The sequence below is a fragment of the Mustela nivalis genome, assembly GCF_964662115.1.
Source record: "Mustela nivalis genome assembly, chromosome: X".
Classification (NCBI taxonomy): Eukaryota; Metazoa; Chordata; class Mammalia; order Carnivora; family Mustelidae; genus Mustela; species Mustela nivalis.
In genome coordinates this window covers 68112916-68132931 of record NC_139040.1, presented here as the reverse complement: position 1 = coordinate 68132931, position 20016 = coordinate 68112916, and the positions used below count along the sequence as shown (strand labels likewise).

At 54.6% G+C, this 20016-nt stretch overlaps 1 protein-coding gene across 6 annotated transcripts; it reads right to left on the bottom strand.

Moving 5' to 3' along the window:
* Positions 1 to 1236: 1236 nt before the first annotated feature.
* On the bottom strand, positions 1237 to 16694 carry ZMYM3 (zinc finger MYM-type containing 3). Of its 6 annotated transcripts, none has more exons than XM_082716125.1 (25): positions 16617 to 16694; positions 14536 to 15221; positions 13542 to 13585; positions 13149 to 13221; positions 12400 to 12694; positions 11952 to 12129; positions 11376 to 11594; positions 10931 to 11081; positions 10560 to 10675; positions 10297 to 10383; positions 9999 to 10149; positions 9604 to 9776; positions 9232 to 9397; positions 8462 to 8559; positions 8214 to 8376; positions 7821 to 7933; positions 7514 to 7688; positions 7213 to 7359; positions 6633 to 6736; positions 6133 to 6301; positions 5644 to 5795; positions 4827 to 4941; positions 3736 to 3990; positions 2846 to 2963; positions 1237 to 2698 (listed from the first exon to the last, which is right to left on the bottom strand). In XM_082716125.1, exons 2-25 carry the CDS (start codon positions 15200 to 15202, stop codon positions 2506 to 2508), a joined length of 4122 nt encoding a protein of 1373 aa, XP_082572251.1. In that variant the 5' UTR covers positions 15203 to 15221; positions 16617 to 16694; the 3' UTR covers positions 1237 to 2505. The 6 variants fall into 6 exon arrangements, with proteins under 6 accessions (XP_082572251.1, XP_082572253.1, XP_082572252.1 ...); XM_082716127.1 differs by having other exon boundaries at positions 13149 to 13215; XM_082716126.1 differs by lacking the exon at positions 16617 to 16694 and adding an exon at positions 15976 to 16192 and having other exon boundaries at positions 13149 to 13215.
* Between the last annotated feature and the right edge of the window lie 3322 nt (positions 16695 to 20016).

Genomic DNA, 20016 nt, shown 5'->3' with positions numbered 1-20016 from the left:
CATCCATATTGCTCTTTTTTGCGGGGGGGATGGGCAGAGGGAGAGAATCTGAAGCAGGCTCCATGCCCAGTGTGGAGGCCAACATCTATCTCATGTCCCCGAGATCCTGACCTGAGCCGAAATCGAGTGGAATTCTTCACCAACTGAGCCACCCAGGCCCTGATACTGTTATTTCGGGTCCATTTTCCTGTGTGGCCTTTGCAATGGTTCTCTGAGAAAGCTGTGGCAAGGATATGATTTTTAAGGTGAGGCTCAAAAAGGCAGGACTGTCCAGGTCTGAGTGGTAGAGCTTTGAGTAGAAAGTCAAGTTTGGGTGTCCTCCAGCACAGAGGTGTCTCAGGAGAGTCTCAAACCCAACATAACCAAAACCTCCAGTTGTTACCAACCCCGTCCTACTCCTACTCTCCGGCAAAGAAACAAAAACAGAACCACCACTCTCCAAGAAGCAAGGCTAGAAACCTAGGATTCACGCTCACTTCCTCCCTCTCCCTCAGATCCTACAGATTTAACTTTGAAATATCTGAATCCAGCCTCTCTTCCTACTTTATACCCATTGCATGCATGAAGGCCCACAGACTCTACCAGCTCCCATTCTTACCTGCCCCCACCTCCCATCCTTTATAGTGTTGTCGGGGTGGTCTCCTCCCTACAGCAACAGATTGGATCCTGTCTCTCCCTGACTCCCTGACTTGAAAACCTCAGTCCCGCACTTCCCTTCCCTGTGGCTTTGATTGGGTGGGGCCCCCAACCCCTCCCACTTACCGAGGCCCAGGTCAAATGCCATCACCCTCAGTGAACTTACCGCACACACCTCCCCATAAACTGGAAACAATTCCTCTGTTCTCCCACAGTACTGGATGTATTTATTTCACTCTGCCAGTCTTAGAACTGTGCACAGGTTCCCTTGCAGCCTGGGAGCTTGCTGGGGATAGGATCTGGGTCTAATTAATCTTTGTCTTCTCTGAAACATGTAATCTGAGGTCCTTGACATAGTAGGTCCTTAACGGAGAGCTGCTGAATTGATTTTTCCCCCCCGTAAGTGTCTGGAAACCTGTAATAAAGAGGACCGTATTCCTAGTGGATTCCTTCAGCAAGGCAAGCAAAAATGATTCCTAGACTGGGGCAGGACACCCCTACTTCTTCACCCCTTAAGAGCTTTGAAGCTGTCTGGCACTGGTCCCCTATATCCCTCGCTGCACCAGATGCCGCTCTCCCTCCCCCAGAGAAGGCAAAAGACAATTTTAACTCTTTATTTGAAACAAACAATTCCAGAGACAGAAGGTTAGTCGTGACAACAGCTTCTCACTACAACACAAGGGTGGGCATGGCTCACGGAAGGGACAGGCCAGGCGCCTCAGAACAATATATACAATTTAAACAGTGGCTAAACTGGTGACAGTTATAAAAACACAAAAAGGAGGCTGGGGAACAGCAAAGCCAACAGGGAAAGAACTGGGCACCCCCTTTGCTGGACACTAAAAGTTTTCTGGAACTACAAAGGCAAGGTGGGGAAGAGAGCTGTCGGCCGTGGGGGCGGGACCCCTGCCCACAGCTCCTCGCCTGTCCTTTGACCACAGATCCCATCCTGCACGACCTGGGGCCCCTACAGGCTTGGCCTGGCTCTTAGGATGGGGCAAGAACAAAGGCGGGGAACCCAGCCCCAGTCCCAGTCAGAAGGTAGTTTTTTGCCTTGGGAAACTCTGTCCATTGAACTAGAGGGAGGCAGTTCCAGAAGGGGGCTAAGCGTGTTGACACCGTGGCTCATGCCAACCTAAGACGGCAGAGAGAGACAAACACATAGACCAAGGGGACAGGAGTCGGCTCCCCATACTTAGAGTCATTCTCTGCCTTTGAGGGAAAGAAAGCATTTGGGGGGTTTCAAACGTGCAGCACCAGGGGTCGGTGCTTGCAGGGGTGGGAATGGGGGATACAGTGGCAAGGGGGTTCCAACCACCAGTTATCTCACGGGAGGGGAAGAGCATCTAAGTTCCACGTCATAGGTAGGGGGTCCCCTCATTACTTTCAGATCTTTCGTAGAAGACCCTCCAGCATGGTGCTGGGGAAGAGCAGAGAAGGGAGTGAGCACAGGGCAGAGAAGGCAGCTGGGTTTCTTTCCCTGGCCGAACCTAGGAACGGGGAGCTTTACCTACGCGGGATGGGTCACGAAACCCAAAGCCAACAGGATCACCAGAGCTATCAACACTCCATCCAGAGTCTGGCCCCAGGAGAACAGGGTTTACTGTGAAGCGTAAAGACAGTGGCCTCGCTGGGTTTTGCCCATCACTGGGAGCCCAGCCCCTGGGGAGAAAGGACTGGGACCCTGGGGCTGTCAAGTGGTAATGGAAGGAGGTAAAAGCCAGGGGTTCCTAGGGAAGGCAGGGGACGGAGGAGGGCAGTCAAGGGCCCTTTCAAATGAGTAGCATTGGTTCCCGGGCCAGGCGCCCTGCGGGACACGACCCCAGGCCAGGTGTCGGTGTGAGAGACAGACACAGCTGGCACGCAGGCTCAGTCCAGGTCTTCCTCCCCAGGACGACCCAGCTCCTCATAAATCTCGCGCACAGCCAGAATACGATTGAGCATACTCTCCAACATGCTGCGGTCCATGGGGATGACAGAATACCAGAGAGGGGACTCCGCGATGCAGGACCGCTCGGGTTGCAGGTAGAAGACATCGTTGCGAGTCCGGAGGCTTTCGGGACTGCAATGATGGGGAAGGGGAGTGGGAGGGGGGGAAGGTGGCAGAGGGGCGGCGGGGGGGGGGGGGGGAGGAGAGAGATCAATGTGGGGCAAAGAAGACCCCTGGGGTCCCCATGCTAACGTCATTCCTGCATAGCCTCCAACTCACCATTTGGAGAGATAGAATTCGTAGAACTTGACCGGGCAGCGGAGGGGATTCATGCGGTTTTCACGCTGCTCTAAGATAGGGGCTTCGTCTTCTCTCTTCCGTTTCCCAGGCCCCGTGTCTGTGGAAGAGGCAAATGGCCCAGAGTGGTTAAAAGCACAGTGCTCATGAACCACCTTCCAAAAGCACGGTCCAGGGCACAGAAGGCCTCCGGATGCCAAGTGTAGTCTCAGAGGGAAATAAAGGCAGAAGGAGAGCTGGTGACAAGCAAATGTCCTGTGTGCATGTGTGTGGGGGGTGTCGCTCTGCAGGCCTCCCTGGTTCTCACCGCCAAAACCTCTTTTTATGATCTCCCCCAAACATATTTCCTAAAGAAGTAATCTCAGAAGTGATGTGCACATGCTCCAAAACAGGCCTGACTCTGCAAGGCTGGGCTGGCCTTCCAGGACAGAGAAATGACCACAGTCCCGGCCCCTGGGACATGAATCCAGGGGGAGGCTTGGGCCCAGGGCAGTGACCTCAGCAACTGCACGCAGAGGGGCCAGGACTCCAGGACCTAGAGCGGAAAGCAAGGTGTGGTTTCTGTCATGCCCACGAGCAAGGAGCCAGAGAGAGTCTCCCTTCCACGGGCGTCAACTCTCCCCCACAGCCAAGCACACCCAATGGCTTCCTACCTGTCCGCCACCCCCTAAAAAAAGGAAACTGCCTGGAAATGAGATGAGTTAGGACACAGGCAGCTGGATGACCTCCCACGGATGCGAGAGCCACTGGCCAGATGTCCACACCTGCTTTGCCAGCACGGGCATGGGGGGGTGGGGAAGCGGAGGAGAGGGCCGGGCCAGTGGTGAGGCAAGCAGAAGGGGTAAAGATAAGAGTGGGGGGCAGCCTCGTACCTCGCCCTTTTCTCTGGCGGACTGGGGCATAGTAGCGGATGCTCACCACCTTGGTGGTGCCCCGAGGGGTGGTACACTTGCGGGACTGCCGCACCACATTGGTGAAGGAGAGCTGCATGTGCTCCTCGGCTGTCTGTAGCCCAAAAAACTTCGTGTTGAAGAACATGAGAGTATTGAGGAGGACGAAGGGCGAGTAGACCCCCAGCTGCTTACACTCCCAGAGGTGCTCTTCCTCCACCCGGGAGAATACCGTATCTGCAACGGTTGGGAAGAAGATGCCAGTCAGAGGGGATCGCCTGCCCACACCCGACCACCTCTGATCCCCGGATGTCCTGCTCACAAGCATGTCTGGCACCGTCCCCGTTCAGGGAAGCACCCACCACAGATGAAGCCCTGGCGCTCTGCCAGAGTAGACGGTGGGGCTGGGTTGGGTTTGGTTTTTAAGTAGGCTGTGCACCCAGCGTGGAGCCTAGCATGGGGGGCTTGAACTCAAAACCCTGAGATAGGACCTGAGCTGAGATGAAGAGTCAGACAGTAGGGGGAGGTGGCTGGGTGGCTCAGTCAGTTAAGAATCAGATCACAATCCTGGGATCCTGGGAGCAAGGAGTCTGCTTCTCTGTCTCTCTCCCCTGCCCTTCTCCCCATTCTCTCCCCCTGCCCCCCCAAATAAACAAATAAAATCTTAAAAAAAAAGTCAGACACCCAACCAACTGAGCCACCCAGGCACACCAAACCAGAATTTTTTTTTTTTTATGGTTTCCACCTGCATTTGAAGCTTCTCTTGCCACCCTCAAGTTACAAGCAGGCAGATGTAAACCTCAGGGAGTCCCCTAGTGTCTTCTTTTCTTTCCGTACTTACCGACCAAACCCAGACCACCTTCCTCAGACCCAGAGACAGCTCGTCAGACCTAAGTCAGGTTCAAGGACGGGGACCCGGGACCCTAGCTCTGAACCATGAGGCCCCAGGTCTGTAACTCCTGCCCTCTGAGTCTTGGTGAAGAGCAGTAGACCAAAGTGCCCAGAACTCTTGGAATGGCGCATTGAAAGACTGGAGGAAAGGGCAGAGGGACTGCTAAGTCCCCGTCCCTTACTGTTGGGGAGGAGCGTGGGCTGCCAGGTACTCAGAGACTTGTTGAGTTCTTGAACGAAAGTCAGGTAGTAAAGGTCCGTGAAGATGTTCACCATTCGGTTATTTTCCAGCAAGTACTAAAGAAAGAAAACCAAACGCACATAAAAAAGCTAGACTCTGGGGCACCTGGGTGGCTCAGTCAGTGAAGCATCTGCCTTCACCTCAGATCATAATCCTAGGGTCCTAGGATAGAACTCTGTATCGGGGGGCGGACGGGGGAAGTCCCTGCTCAGTGGGGAGTCTGCTTCTCCCTCTCCCTCTGCTGCTCCCCTTGCTTGTGCTCTCTCTCCCTCTGTCAAATAAATAAATAAAATCTTTTTTAAAAAGTGCTATATTTTAGGCTCTAAAGGAAAGACATGATGCCAAAGGCCCCAGGCTTGTTGACCTTGGTAATGAGGAGGCAGTGGGAAACAGCTGCTGGGTTATGTGACCCCGGGTGCTCTTCCCCAGGGATGCCCACCACTCCGAGGTGCTGGGACCTTGCTAGAAGAGGAGGGCGTTTTGGAAGAGATGTGTCATAGCTGGCTCCTCACCAACACAGCCCCCCTCATCACATGACACATGGCCGACCTCTCCCTGTGGGAACTAACCACCCCCAACACTCAAGGAACCCAGGTCCACCCACCCTTCCCTTCTTAGAAGGGTCTGAGAATTGCTGAGGGGACCTGCTCAGGGTACAAGACAGGGTGGGGCACAGTGAGCAGGACAGGACCATTTCTGGTGGGACCCTGCCTGCTCTGCCGAGGGTGATGGCCAGTGAGGCAGCGTGCAAGGGGTACCTGTTGGATGCCAAGACACAGATAGTAGATACTGTCGGGTTCGTATCGTTCACCGTTGGGTCGAGTGATTTCTCTCACAAACTGGGCCAGGCCGTAGTTGAGTTCGGCAGCAGAGCAAGCCAGAATATCCTCCTTGATGCGCATCGGTTTGGCTGCAGAGATGTGCAGTAAAGGTGGATGGGATTAATAATACTCCATGCGGAGAATTTCATTTCACTCCATTGTTAATCCCTTCATCCCTCAGTCACATCTAGCTCTAGCACAAACCCACCCATCACCAAAAAAAAAAAAAAAAGCCCTCAGCCTTGAAACCTAGGCAGCTCCTCCCCATCTTCACAGGATACACCTCGGTGATCACAGCCTTATCACTCCCAGACACCATCACATCCTTCACATCCTAAGCTGAATCACAGCCCTGGCCCTCTTCCTCCTCCTCTCCCTCTCCCCACTCTCCTCCTTAGAGGGTACCCTCCCTCCGTCCCAACCTACGGCCAAAACGCAGCTCATCCCCCTTGCTCGTTTCTCCATTGGCATATTTTGACTGCACCCAGCACTTCCAAGCATTGACACCATATGAATAGTTGAGCCCAGTACAGCTAGGCTGGCTGCTCATGGAGTCCCGGGAACAGCTCTCCGAAAGCACCAGCCGCTTTTGACCCTGGAAGGGGAGAGAAAGGAGAGGCATGGCTGGGGCAAGGCCAGGGGCACCACGGAAGCTAGGCGGGATAATGCTGACTGCCGCAGAACCAGGGGACTGACATCAGAACACAGCAAGCGGCCAGAGCTCAGAGCCCCAGAAACAGCCCTAATGATCTCATGAACCCAGGACAGAGAAAGTTTGGTTGCGTCTCAGGACTCACCATGGGAGAGACAGGAGGGCAGGGAAGTCAAACTGCTGGAAGCCAAGGCTGCTGGCTTGGTTACAAGACACTCCCCCGAGTCCCTTGGGCCCCCTCCCTCTGCTGTGGGTTCAGCACCCTAGCCCTCACCTTCCTCATGGTGCGGGGAAGGTCTTGTTCAGTAGACACGTCCTCGGGGCCTACCAGGCCGCAATCAAAAAGGAAGTCTACACTGGGGTTAATGTCCAAAGGATCTGTTAAGAGCAGAAAGGAAGAAGAAACCAATGTTTTCAGATCTCAACCGGGTAACGCTCCTACCCTACCCCTCCTACTTGGCCACATGCATAGGAGGTGAGCCTCCCACATGGCTTCAACATACACAGTAGGAACCAGCAAAGCTGTACCGAGAACACACTCAGAGGCACACCGACACCAAAGCTCCCAACAATGTGAATGCTTACAAAACTATGGAACTATGTACTTAAACGCGGGTAAGATGGTAAATCTCAGGTCACGCTTTTTTGCCGTGATTGGAAAAAACAAACAAGACACAGCCGTAAAATAGTGCGCCTATCCTGGGATCTCTGGCACTGGTCCCTGTGTGAGCCTTCTGTCATAGGGTCCCAAGGAGCACTGCTTAGGGTCATGCTCAGGCCACGAGGGTCACTCCTCGCCTGATGGCACGAAGGGTCCTCCTGGACTCCCTGGACACACTTTGCATCCTACTCACTCTTGGGGAAGTCAGCCTCCAAATCTTGCCCAGGCTCATCTAGGACATTGGCCATCTTCACAGCCATGGCCAGTACATCATCTCGAGCTGGCCCAAACAGGTCGCAGTCTTCCAGAAGCCCCTCTGCACTCTGGTTGCTCACAAGATCTGGGAAGCAGAAAAGGTAACCAACACTTCTGCCTAGGGCCTGACCCCAACTACTCCCCAGTCCTGCCAAGGCACCAAGATCACCACGCTCCACCCCCCAGGGCCAAGACAGGTGGGTTGCACCCTGTGTCCCACATCACTGTCTGTGGCATACCACAAAGGTCAGATGAGGCCTTGTCTAACTCCTCAGCCTCGGCAATCATTTCGGCCATAGCCAGGATGTCAGCTTCCAAGGGGTTGGAAGGGATCTTCACCTTCAGCTCCTCGATGGTCTCCACAATCTTGTCTGTGCTCTCCAAGGTGGTGGGCAGGAACATGGGCACAGGCACCTGGAGGCACAAGTCCCAACTAGACACCAAGAAGTGGAGCAGCCCGGGTGAGGGACAGCTGGTGAGGGGGAGGGTGGGTCTCAGTCCTGAGAGGGTAGAGGAGGCCGCAGTAGGAAGGGCCGTGAAACTCACCGGGATGGGCATGGAGAAAGGCACCGGGACTTTCTGGCAATACAGATGCATAGGCACTGGCACAAAGATGGGCACTGGGATGGGTAGCACAATAACCTGTGGCTTCCACTCTTCTGCCGGTAAGAAAGGGGTCTTCTCAGAGCCCCCACTCTGAGATTGGTCATGTCTGGCCTGGGGTCGGACACTTACTCATCACCCCCAAAGGCTTTGATGCACGCTTGGTGTCATAAACCCATGCCTGCACCAAAGGCTGAGAGACAATTCTCCAGTTCCACGACAAACATGCCCATGCTACATAAGCTGCCTCAAAACCCCCTGGTCCAGCTCCAGAGCGCATAGCTAGAGGCCTGGACTAGGGAACGTAGCCCCGGATATCTAGGTACCCCAGCTCACCTGTTTGACTTCCTTTGGACTTCATCTCCACCTTGCAGGAGACCCCCCGATTCTGCATCAGTGGTTTACACATGGCAGCTTTGTTTTTGCGGGGTGTTGCTGGGGGCGGTGGGGGCGGAGGAGGGGTGGAAGCAGTGGGAGCCGATCGGGTCTTTGCAGGGATCTGCAGAGACAAAGGAACATTCGTGCCGCCAACATACCAGAGCCCCCGTTCTGAGACCATCCATCCCTCTGGCTTCGGCCCTGACCTTTCCCAGATTCCCATTTTCCTCTGGGGTCTTCACTGTATTGCTGTTCTCCACTTTGGTTTGAGACGGTGTCTGGGGCTTTGACTCAGGAGACTGACCTAGAGATCAAACAAATGAATGCTCTCATCTGAGGAACTGCTCTCTGTTTTCCTCGTCCCTGTCCCAGGAGAGCTCCGTTAAGAGGGGTGCTAAATGCAAATGGCCTATTTAGACTATCCTCTCCTCACCACCCCAGATCTCGTCTTCTCTAGGCCCCAGTGACTGGGGCCAAGAAGACTTTGCTCTCAGCTGCCAAGAAGATCAAAAAATAGTTTCCCCAAGAACCCACACTTTGAGACCCTCCATGCAAATGGCCCTCAGAAGCCTGTGACCCCTGCAATAGTGGAGGGGCTGAGGGGACATTCTAGAAACAGTAGTCTTCAGTCTCACTAAAGGCAGAGCTTACGCAGACAACCCCTCTTCTCAGAAAACTAACCACAGCCCCCACAGCCCCCCACTAAGCCTGCCCCATTGGGAAGGTGCTCCTTCGCTAAAAATACATCCTCCATAGAATTGCAGAGGACTCAAACTCGGAGAACCTTTAAACAAGGCTCCCCCTAGTCCTTGCACGGGCCCGGAAGCTGCAGGGGAACACGGCGCCAGGAGCTCTGGCCTAGGTGGAGGTGAAAACCAGAGCGCGAGAAGGGAGACACTGGGCCTGGGGTTAGAAGAGTCTGGGCAGGTTCTCATGGAGTGGGCACCCACCCCCCACTGCCCCGCCTGGGACTTACTGTTCAGGAGGCTCTCAGGCCCACTCTGGGTGTCCAGATTGGGTTGGTTCTGCTGACTGTAAAAACGCAGCAGACACTGTTGGTTGCAGAAATGGCGGATCTGCCCACGCCAGTGAATGGTCTCCAGCAGCTTCCCCTGACGCTTACAGGCGTGGCACCGGGCAGCCTGAGGGGGTCGACCAGAGGAGGGTCAGCCCCACCTCCCTAAAACAGTGCTGGGCCCTCTGCCCTGGGGACAAGCCCTGGGCTCTATTCCACTGGGAGCCTGGGCCAGCCAGAGCCCCCTCCCCAGACATCGGCCACAGCCCTGCAGTCAGTGCAGCAGCACCCCCAACATGGTGCCCCCACAACGTGCCATGCTGTGCCCCTCACCTTACAGTACCACAGCAAGTACTTGCTCTTGCAGTCCTCGCTACAGAAGTCCCAGGTGCTGCCGTCCAGCTGCTCGGTGACCCCACGCTGGCAGGTCTGGGAGCAGTAAGTACAAGTGATACAGCACAGCCCCAGCTTCTTCGTGAAGTCCTGTTTGTACAGCAGCACGCAGCCTGGGGAGAGGGCAAGAGGGAAGAGTCTGGAGACACAGAGATGGACACGGGGGCTTGCGAGCGCCGATCTCTTCGAGGGCGTCCGAGTAAAAGCCCCAACAGCTTCTGGGGCCCGAAGCCTTCGGAGGAGCCCAAGGCTCTCGCCCCACAGCCCTCCGGCCTTCCCTGCCGGCCTCTAGGGTGGTGAGGTACAGGCCTCCTGCCCCTCAGCTGCCTCCTTACCTTCACTGCAGAAGCTTTTCTCCACCCCACTGAATCGAAGCTTCTCGTGCAGGAGTTTCTCCTGCCGGCAGTGCTCGCACTGGGATACCACCCCCCGAAGCCGCTTGAAGTCCTCGCAGCAGTCCCGGCAGCAGAACTGGAATACCTGGTCCTGAGATGAGGGCACAGGGTGGGAGGACAGAGCTGTGATATCCAGTGGTGGCCACGGCCCAGCGACCAGAGCCCCTCAGGCAAACTTCTGTCCGTCCGCTGTCTGCTCGGTTGTGCAGCAGGACAGTGGTGGGGGCGGGGGTCTTACCTGCCAATCCAAGACCTCAGGCTTGCCACTGAAGAGGCTGTGGCAGTAGTGACAGCTCAGGTGAATGCCCCCCTCAGGGCTTGTGCGCTGGAGGGAAGGAAGACAAGTAAGGGAGGTGCGTGGTGTTGGCAGCGGCGGGGGGGTTGGGGGTGGGGAGTCAGGCTTGCTCTTGGCTCGGGCCCAGGGCCTACCTACCCCCAACTCTCATACCCTTTCTCTGTCACCACACCCTTCGTTAATCCCTGGTCCAGGGTTGGGAGTACCTGGAACTTGGTCCAGCAGCTCGGGCTGCAGAATTGGTAGACTGTGCGATCAACCTTGTTGTAGTAACAGGGGTCAGAGAGGCTGCGGCGGCAGAAGCTGCAGGGTCGGGGAGGGCCTGGGGCACAGAGAGAAAGGGAGAGAGAAAGAGACAGAGAGACAGAGAGAGAGACAAAGAATACGCGCAAGAGAGAGACAGAGAGAGCACACAGAAGGTGTAAGGCAGTGCAGAGGCGGAACAGGAAACCCACGGGAAGATGGGAAGACGTGGCCGGGGCTGAGGTCGGGCGGCAGGGGTTACTTTGGAAGAGGGGAGTATGGGAGGTAGAAGGAAGGCCAGCAGGGGTCTCAGAGAAGAGGGCTTTGCACCTACCAGTGAGCCCTGCCTGCTTCACTTTGTAAGAGGTGGTACAGCACAGGGAACAGAACAAGCTGGTCTTGCCATTACGATCCACATGTGATAGCATCTCAAAGTTCTTACACAGGGTCTTGCACCAGACACAGGGGTACACACGTGTGTTTTTCTGTGAGGATGGGGAAGGAGAGGCTGAGGCTGGATTTGTCCCTTCACTTTTATTTGTTAAATTGTTTAAAACATGAAAGATTTCAGGCATACAAAAAAAGTAGAGATGGTGATATTAACAAAGACCTGTGTATCCACCAGCCAGCTTCAAAAATAAAACATAACAGATACAATTGAAACCCCCTTTATTTGTTTTATTCCTCCCGACCCTCGACCCCATCAGGCACCTTTATTCATCACCCGGGCACCGCACCCCCTTCCACAGCCCTCTAATGCACTACTCCCTCGGCCCCACCTTCTTGTACGCCCCCAAGCAGGTTGTGTTGCAGAACCGCTTTTGTTGGCCCTCGTGGAAGAGGAGCTCAGGGCCAGGGCTCCCGGTCTTGGTGTAGATGTAAGCCCCGCACTGGTCGCAACAGTTGGTTTTCAGTCCCTTGTTGGCCCGGAATTTGGAGAAGCATGAATCGCTGCAGAGCCGGTGTACCACGCTGCCGTTGCTGACCTCGTGCAGGACCTGCCGTGTATACACACGCACACCATGAGCAGAGGCCTGGGCACCACCACCCACCCTGGAGCAAGGACGGCCCACCCCGCCTCACCCTAGACCTTCACAGCAGACAGTGGGCCCAGGGACCCCCCAACCTGCACATCGGGCTGCCGACTTGATGGTGAGGTCCTGGGAGGCAAGGAAGGCCGGCTGCGTACATCCTGGAGAAGCTCTATCCTTGAATATGCTCCCTCACGGTGGCTGCCTCTCCCCCACCACACACTCCCCTCTTCCACAGGGCCTGGCCCCTGCAGCCCCAGGAGTGCAGGGGCAGCTCAGGGCCAGCCAGGCTCTGCAAATCCAGCCCCCATCGAGCTTCCTCACCTCTCCGGTCTTCTGGCATATGCTGCAGCGAGTGGCATCGGCGGGATCCCCGGACTGGGGGATTGGGCGCTGCTGCTGGGCCTCATACAGGGACAGACAGACGGATGTGCAAAACTCGTGGAAGGAGCCTCCTGAACCAGTCTGGGCCACAACCGAGTCCTTGGTGTTCCAGATCTCCCTGGAGGGGGTGGGGGTGGGGGGTGAAACAGGTTCAGATATTCACTCAGCACTACCCTCTCCTTTCACCAGCTCCCACCGCCCCCCATCCTCGGGGACCGGGGACCAGTGACCACGGGCCCCCTGACTACTCTTACTCTACTCAGGCCCCCTCCCTCACCTTCCTGGCTCCCAGTTCTGCTCCACTAGGTGCTTGCCAAGACGGTTTCTGTCTCAGCCATTATTCCCAGCCTGCTCCATGCCCTCCCAGCACCTGGAGACCTTCACGTACTTCTTGCAGAAGGTACAGGTCTTTTTGCCCGAAGGCTTCTTAGAGAAAGTGGTGAGACAGGATGAAGAGCAGAAGAGCTGGGGCAGCCCCTTGCGCTGGTAGGCAGTCTGCCCCTTCTGCAGTGGCGTCCGGCAATGCGCACAGGTCATCTTGGTGCCCACTGCGGAGCGCCCAGCCCTTTGGGCCACACTCGAGCGGAGGGACATGCGAGGGGACCGCCGGGGCCGGAATGGCACAAAGTCCTCATCGTTGGGGTCATCTACCATGGCATCAGAATCCTCATCTGACACTGGAACTGAGGAAGTGGGGAAAGGGGCAGTGAACAGAGGCAACTGGACCGGACCAGGTCTCCAGCCATCCTCTGAACCCATCAGGTAGCTCAGCAGATACTGGATCCCCTGGTGTGACGGCGGGAGAGGGTGGGGAGGATCCCCATCCCCCTGGTTCCTGCCTTTCCACCCCCACCCCTAGTATACTGGTATCTTAAGCCACTGGTGTCACTCTCCCTCAGTCACTCCATAATCGCCTAGAGAGGGCACGGGAGGGCTCCAAGTGAGAAGACTCAGGACAGGGATGGCACAGCTGAAATAGGAAACTCCATTCTCACTGCTGTTGTTTTCAATTTCCCCCACTGCCCCTGGTTCCCATGCCAACCCACAGCAGAAACAGGCACTTCACACTCTGCAGGGTGCAGGAGATCCGTGGCCAGCCACATCCCACTCGGTCACACTTCCTCAAGTCCTACTCACTGCTCTCAGTGGAATCCACAACCTCAGGTTTCGGAGGCTCCACTCTTCTAACGCGCTCGCTTCTCTTCTGTACCTTGGAAACAGCGGAGGGAGGAAAGCTGACACCAGGGGCAGGCTAAAGGGCCTGCTGCACTAGTGCAGGGTGGGGGGGGTACAGAGGTGGGAGGGGGAAGGGAGAGTAGGGACCCTTGGCCCAGCCCTTAGGAGGAGGGAAGAAAAGGGGGCTGGACTTTCTCCTTCAGAAGCAGGAGACACAAGAGCTCCCGCCCTCCTCCTAACTCTCCTCACACACACCCTCCACAGAACAACATCTGGGAGGGAAAATGAAGGGTCTGTCCTTCCCAGAGCTACAGGGGGAACCAGACTCCTTCCAATCCCCTCCCTCCCCCTCACCCGCTCAGGCGGCTTCTCACTCGCCTTCCCAGTCAGGCCATCTCCTGCAAAGGAAGCAGAAAACAGCCTAAATCTTGAGCCTGCCCTCACCGCCCCCTCCCTGGCCCAACCTCTACCTCCATTCCTGGGGAAGGGCTTACTCAAAACTGAAAGGGAAAACTCAAGTGCTTGTGGCTTCTTGGGGCCCCTGAGGGTTACCTCGAGCTCTGCACTAAGGGGAGCAGCTATTCTCCATTAAAAAAAAAAAAATCCTAGCCTTCCCACCCTCCTGTTCCAATCATTGAGAGTTAAGGAAATGCAGATAACACATGCCTTCCATCAGAGGACTTCTAGCTCACATACAAAACCAAATGCAACCACCCAAAGGTAGCAAGGGGAAAAGGAAGCATTGACATATGGATAGGTTCCCCTGGACTCAGGTGGTTCTGTAAGCCCCAAGCCACTGGTCACAAGCTGGGAGAGGCAGAACAGGGGAGAAAAGAGAGCCCCTCAAGCCCGGGCTGTGCCTCCCCCATCAGAGGCACAATTCCAGGCCCTGTGTTTCTACCATTCCCCCTAAATCGCTATATTGTTGGTGGCTCCAGGATCCAGTTATCATTCATCAAACCCAGAAACCCCACTCTCTTCTGGAACAAAATAGCTGGAAAGACCTTAGCACCAAGAAGCCTGGCATCCTCTCCAAATTCTGAAGGAAGGATGCTGGCACCAACAGCCCACTGGGGTTAAAAAAAGGGGGGGGAACCTCTCCCAACAAATCCACTCTTCCCAACCCACCCCCTGAAACCTCACCCCTATTCCTCTCCCACAGCCACTGAGCTGCCTCTCCACCCTTACCTTCCTTCATCTTTGCCACACCCCCCAAATCCTCCCTTCCAAATTCCCAACTCTTTCTCTATATATCCTCCTCCCCTATGTCTTATCCAAACACACAACCATCCCTCCTTACCCCATCCCTCTCACCATCCTGGATTCTCCAGCTGATTAGACAACCTACCTGGCAAGGAAGGGTGTGCAGGAGGGCTAGGGCCCCCAGGTTTGGTTTGAGAATTGTTGATTCCATCCCCCAGAGTCTCTCCCACTGAAGGGCTGGGGGGACCATTTGGGCTCTGTGGCTGCCCTTGGGGAAGCTCCTCCTCCTGCCCAGGGGAGCCCCTTCTCCCTGTAGCTATGTTGGTGGTCTCCTCCTCTTCAACATGGGGGGACTGCAGTGTTATCGGCGAATCTGGAGCCAATGGCTCTAGTAGCCCCTCTGGTGAAGAGGGATTTGCCCCAGACCCCGCCTCAGGTGGTACCACCTCAGCGGTCTGGCCCCCTGGTCCAGGCTCTAGGGTCTGATCTCCTGCATCCCATGCAAGGGTCCCCTCAGGACCATGGTCCACCTCTGGGGGAGAGGGGGCTTTATAGAGCAGCCCCCCCAGCCCCAGCAGCTCAGTGGCTCCATCCAGGACTCCAGGGTCTTTTTCCAGGCCAGCAGGGGTATCAAGCAGGTCCAGGGCTCCTGAGGATGGAGAAGGGCCAGGGGGTGCCCATCCTCGAGTTGGGGCAGTCTGGGATTCCAGTAGGTCCTCTCCAAATTCCATGTCTACTGGAAGGTCTCCAGCCAGGGGCTTCTCTGGCAGGGTCAATGGGTCAAACGGGCTGGGGAAATCACTGGGGTCCATGAGGATGACTGGATATGGGCTGTAGATTAGGGGTAGAAGAGGGGGCAGAAGAGGTGGTCTTCGCCAGAATGCCTTCTTATATAGGTTCTGGGACACACCCCATCATCCACTTGGATTTCTCTTGAACAGCCCCCACCACAACCGACAAGCATTTCCACAGGCTTTAGTCCGAATGACCACTCCCCCCCCCAATACAGCGCCCCCTGTGGGGAGAGGCGTTCCCCGCCCTGGCCCTGTGCCCACACTCGCCGGGCAGTCCGTCGTTCCACCCTCCCGCCTGCCCCCGCCACCCCATCTGCAACTCCAAGTTCCCCTCCCCCCTTACCTTTCACTCCCCCCCGGGGAACTCGGGCTGAACGCCCCCTTAGAGTCTCCTAGGACCGCAGCCACCGAGAGCCTTTCCCACCCCCGCGGTCTCAGTTCCTATCTCCTCCCCTCTCTCCTGGAGCCCCCCAGTCTTACCCACCCTGTCTAGCCCCACCCCCCCTCCCCGCGTAGCAAGGTCCTCCCTCAGCCCTTCCTTCGCCCCCACAAACTGCCCTTCTTAACCCCTCCCCCCCAGTTACCTTTCAGGGTCGCCCACTTCCTCAGCCCCGACCCCATTTCTATTGCTCCCCTAGTCCTCCCTCTCCAGTTGCCCACCCCCCACCTCAGGCATTTACAGGAAGACATTTTGGAGCTACGATCTCTCCCTAGAGCCCCCCCCCCGCCTCCTGGCTACTGCGAGATCCCGCCTGCAGGTTCGGTTCGGCTTGATGAGGCCCGACCCCTACCTGCGGCAGGGTTAGTGTAACGGCTACAAGCCTAGAACTGCAGACAGCGACGGCCCCGCGCTCGTTCTCCACCTCCCTCCCTAGCAGCCGGGACAGGGGTCGCGGCCCCTTTAAATGGCAGCGCCGTTCACAGCGCCCAGCGCTCTGCACCAGGCGGGCGGGCGGCGCCAGCAACCAACCCCATTGGCTGGCTCGTGGAGGGGGCTCGCGAGACAGCGCCGGCCCCCGGCGCGAGACTCCCAGCCCAGGGGCCGCCTGGAAATTGCGGAGTGGAGCCTAGTCGCTGGAGATGGAGCTTGAGCCCCCGCCTGGGGCCCCGTTAGTTGAGGAGGAAAAGATAGCCTCTGGAGCTTTGAAGCCGGCCCTCGGGAAAGGCGGCACCCCCTCTCCATGGAATGACCGAGTACACTAACCCACAAAAAATAGATCTACGCACCTGCTTCTCTTACCTGGCTCAAGAGTCTTCTCCCCCTTCCCAACCCCCGTCACACCCGTGCCCGCCCTACCTCCTGGAGCCCACTCTACCCGTGATCCCCTCCTCTCATTCAAATGGTTCCCGGTCCCCTCCCCCTCCCCGTGTCTCTCTTCGCTTCCCACTCGTGTTCAGCCCCCCAGCGTCCGCCCCCCCCAACAGTCCCTACCTACGCCATGCAGCAGGCGCTTGCCAAGATTACCCTCCCCCCAACCCCACCTCTCCGGGGCCCGCCCCCTGGGCGACTGCTGGGGTAATGAGTGACAGCGGAGTGGCGGGGGGAAGGCAGGGACCCAGCCCTCACGTGCCCCTCCTTCCCTTGTCTGCAGCCTTGGGCTCCCCTAACCATTCTGAATGTCATAGTTGTGGGGTGTCTTAAGCCTGGTCTCCAGCCACCTGGGGCGGGTTAAATGGCTCTGGCTCAGTGACAACGCCTATGCAGTAACCGTTACTGCCTGATGACCCCAAAACCAGGCCCTGCAAAGGCACTCCCCCACTCCCTCAACGGTCTTAGGGTAAGTTCTGGGATCTTCTCCCTGAGTCTTCCAGCAGGAGCTCCCTGCATTATCTCTCCAGTAGTTTTCCTCACCGAGGCCAACAGCTCCGTTTCCTCCTTTCTCTCTCTGTGCCTCTCTCTTCCTCCCTCCCTCCCTTTTTCTGTCCTTGTCTCTTTCCTCTTCTCTCTCTCTCTCTCTCTCTCTCTCTGGCGCGCACTCTCTCCCTCCCTCTCTCTCTCTCCCTCTCTGCTAGTCTCTTTTTGTCTCAGTCTCTGTCTCTGTCTCTGCCTCTCGTATGCACAAGCACGCACGCGCGCACACACACGCCCCCACTACCACCCGCACCCCCTCCCTCCCGCTCCCGGATGGTCCTTAGCATGTGGGTGTGGCTGAGGTTGAAGCTTGAGAAGTGGGCTAGGGGGAGGGGGCACCGCGTTAGGCCTACCGGTTAAAATATATATATATGTGTGTGCCAGGATCCTTGCTCAGTCCCCATTATAGTTAGAGCACTTTGCAGTCCCCGCCCCCTACTTTCCTCCTCCAAACCCCGAGGGCTGGAGAGCTTTTAGTGTCTGAGATCCCAGTGGAGGCTCGGGCCGGAGGGGAGTCCTGCCACTGATTTAGGAACGTGTAGATTCGGTGTCCAATGCCTGCTATAGCTTGCCTCTTTGCTCTGGGCCTTCCTTCCCACACTAAGCCTCTCCTGGCCTTCTGGTCCTAGGGAGTTTTAGCCTCCCTCCTCTCACTCACTTTTCCCAGAAACCTTAATCCTTCCTGGCTCCCCACATGGCCTTGAGATTATCTTTGCTCTCTCTGGTACACAGAGATAAAAGGAAGACTTTCCCCCCTCAGGTTTCCCAAACCCAGCTTCCTTTCGGTCTTAACCAGTATTCTGTGTACCTATTCCCCACCTTCTGCTTACTTCCATGTCCCTGTACCTCCCTTTGCATTTTCAATTTGTTTCATCATGGTTAGTCCACCTGCCTGCCCTTCTCAACTCATGCTTGAATCCTTGGCTCGGCCTGGTTGCAGAGAATGCCTGGTTTCAAGCTGAAGGAAGACAGTCTAAGGAGGGATTAATGGTGTATTACTAATTCAGAGGCAGCATGGATGGTGGCATGGAAGTGAGTGGGCTCTGGAGACAGGCGGGGGTTCTAATCTCAGCTCTGCTCACTTTTTAGCCATTTGACTTTGGACAAGTCACTTGTCAAGTCACCGGATTTTAGTTTTCTCTTCAGCACAGATTAGAAAGCCATCTAAGAGCGCCTAGGTGGCTCAGTGGGTTAAGCCGCTGCCTTCTGCTCAGGTCATGATCTCAGGGTCCTGGGATCGAGCCCGGCCTCAGGCTCTCTGCTCAGCGGGAGGCCTGCTTCCCTTCCTTTCTCTCTGCCTGTCTCGCTGCCTACTTGTGATCTCTCTCTGTCAAATAAATACATAAAATCTTAAAAAAAAAAAAAAGAAAGCCATCTAAATGTCCAATAACAGGGGATTGGTTAAGTCGGTTTTGTCTATATTCATTCAATGGATGTACTCATTAAAATGTGGTTACATTAGAAAAAAAGAACCAACGACAGCACAACACAGATAATTTTCAGTGCAGTGGACGCATGTCACACATTATCAAAACTCACAGAACATATGATGCCAAAAGCAAACTCTTATGTAAACCATGGGCTTTGAGTGATAACAATGTGTCATCAATTGTAACAAATAAGGGATGTTGATCCAGGGAGTGCCAGGAAGGTACACAGAGACTATATGGGAAGTGTCTGCACTTTCAGCTCACTTGTGCTGCAAACCTAAAACTGTTCTAAAAATACACTTTAGTCTATTAAAAGAATAAATGACACACAAAAATGTTCCTGTTATGTTGTTTTTTATTTTTGTTTTTAAGACATCTCTATACCCAATGTGGAGCTTGAACTTACAACCCTGAAATCAAGAGACCCATGTTTTACTGAGCCAGCCAGATGCCCCGTCCTGGAACATTTTCGAAATAGGAGTTAAACCATGATGATAACTTCCTAGAGAAATTCTATATATAGTTGACCTTGAACAACATGGGTTTGAACTGTATGGGTCCACTTACATGTGGATTTTTTTCAATACAGTACAGTACTGTAAGTGTATTTTCTTTTCCTTACAATTTTCCTAACAGCATTTTCTTTTCTCTAGCTTGCCTTATTGTAAGCCTATAGTATACAATACATATAACGTACAAAATAGGTGTTAATCAATGGTTTATGTTATTGGTAAGACTTTCTTGTCATCAGTAGTAGTTAAGTTTCAGGGGAGTCAAACTTGGATTTTCAACTGTGCCCCTATCCCCATGTTGTTCAAGGGTCAACTGTACAGGTATACATAGAAAAAGACTAGAAGGAAATACTGGCTATAATACCTCATAGGGCTGCTATTAAGGGAGATGTACACCTATCCAATGTTGAATAGATACCGCTTCATAGGTTACTATTATCATTAAAAAAGAAACATACCTGACTTCATGCATGGTCTGGGACTTTGCACACTGAAACCTTTGTGTCCTTAAAACAAATACATTTCTTTTGGTCTTTGACTAAGCCAAGAGTACCCACAGTTGATAGGTTTGAATATGTATGGGCCACTGATGAAAGGCTGTAATATAAAAGGGGGGGTTGGTTAAGAGTGTGGCCTGCAATTCAATGCTCTCATTTTTAGCCTTGCTAGTTATCACGTAGTACTCAATTCTGTTACTTGTTATTCATCAGTTATAAAGCACTCAAGTGCTGTAAGCACTGTACAACAGGTAAAAACTCAATCCTTGTCCTCATGAGAGCTCTTTCATTTTAATTATGTATGTGTGTGTGTATGTATATATATACACATGTACATACATATATGATTTCTGATTACAAAAATATAATAAATGTTCACGTAAAAATTTTGTAAAACATAAAAAGTCTGAAGAAAAAAGCATTGATCACTCATATCCTACCTATTAAATCTGGAGATGACCTGTTTTGATGTATTTCTTTCTAGTTCTTTTTTTGCATCATATTGTTTTTTTACAAAATTGGGATTCTCTTGTACAACATG

Bases quoted from the DNA above. Each gene is read 5' to 3' on its own strand.
- ZMYM3 (XM_082716125.1), bottom strand. From the start codon at position 15,202: ATGGACCCCAGTGATTTCCCCAGCCCGTTTGACCCATTGACCCTGCCA. The intron at 6,737-7,212 runs GTGAGTAGGATG...TGCTCTTAACAG, and splicing joins GGAGGCTGACTTCCCCAAGA to ATCCTTTGGACATTAACCCC. The intron at 3,991-4,826 runs GTAAGGGACGGG...CAACCGTTGCAG, and splicing joins GCCCACGCTCCTCCCCAACA to ATACGGTATTCTCCCGGGTG.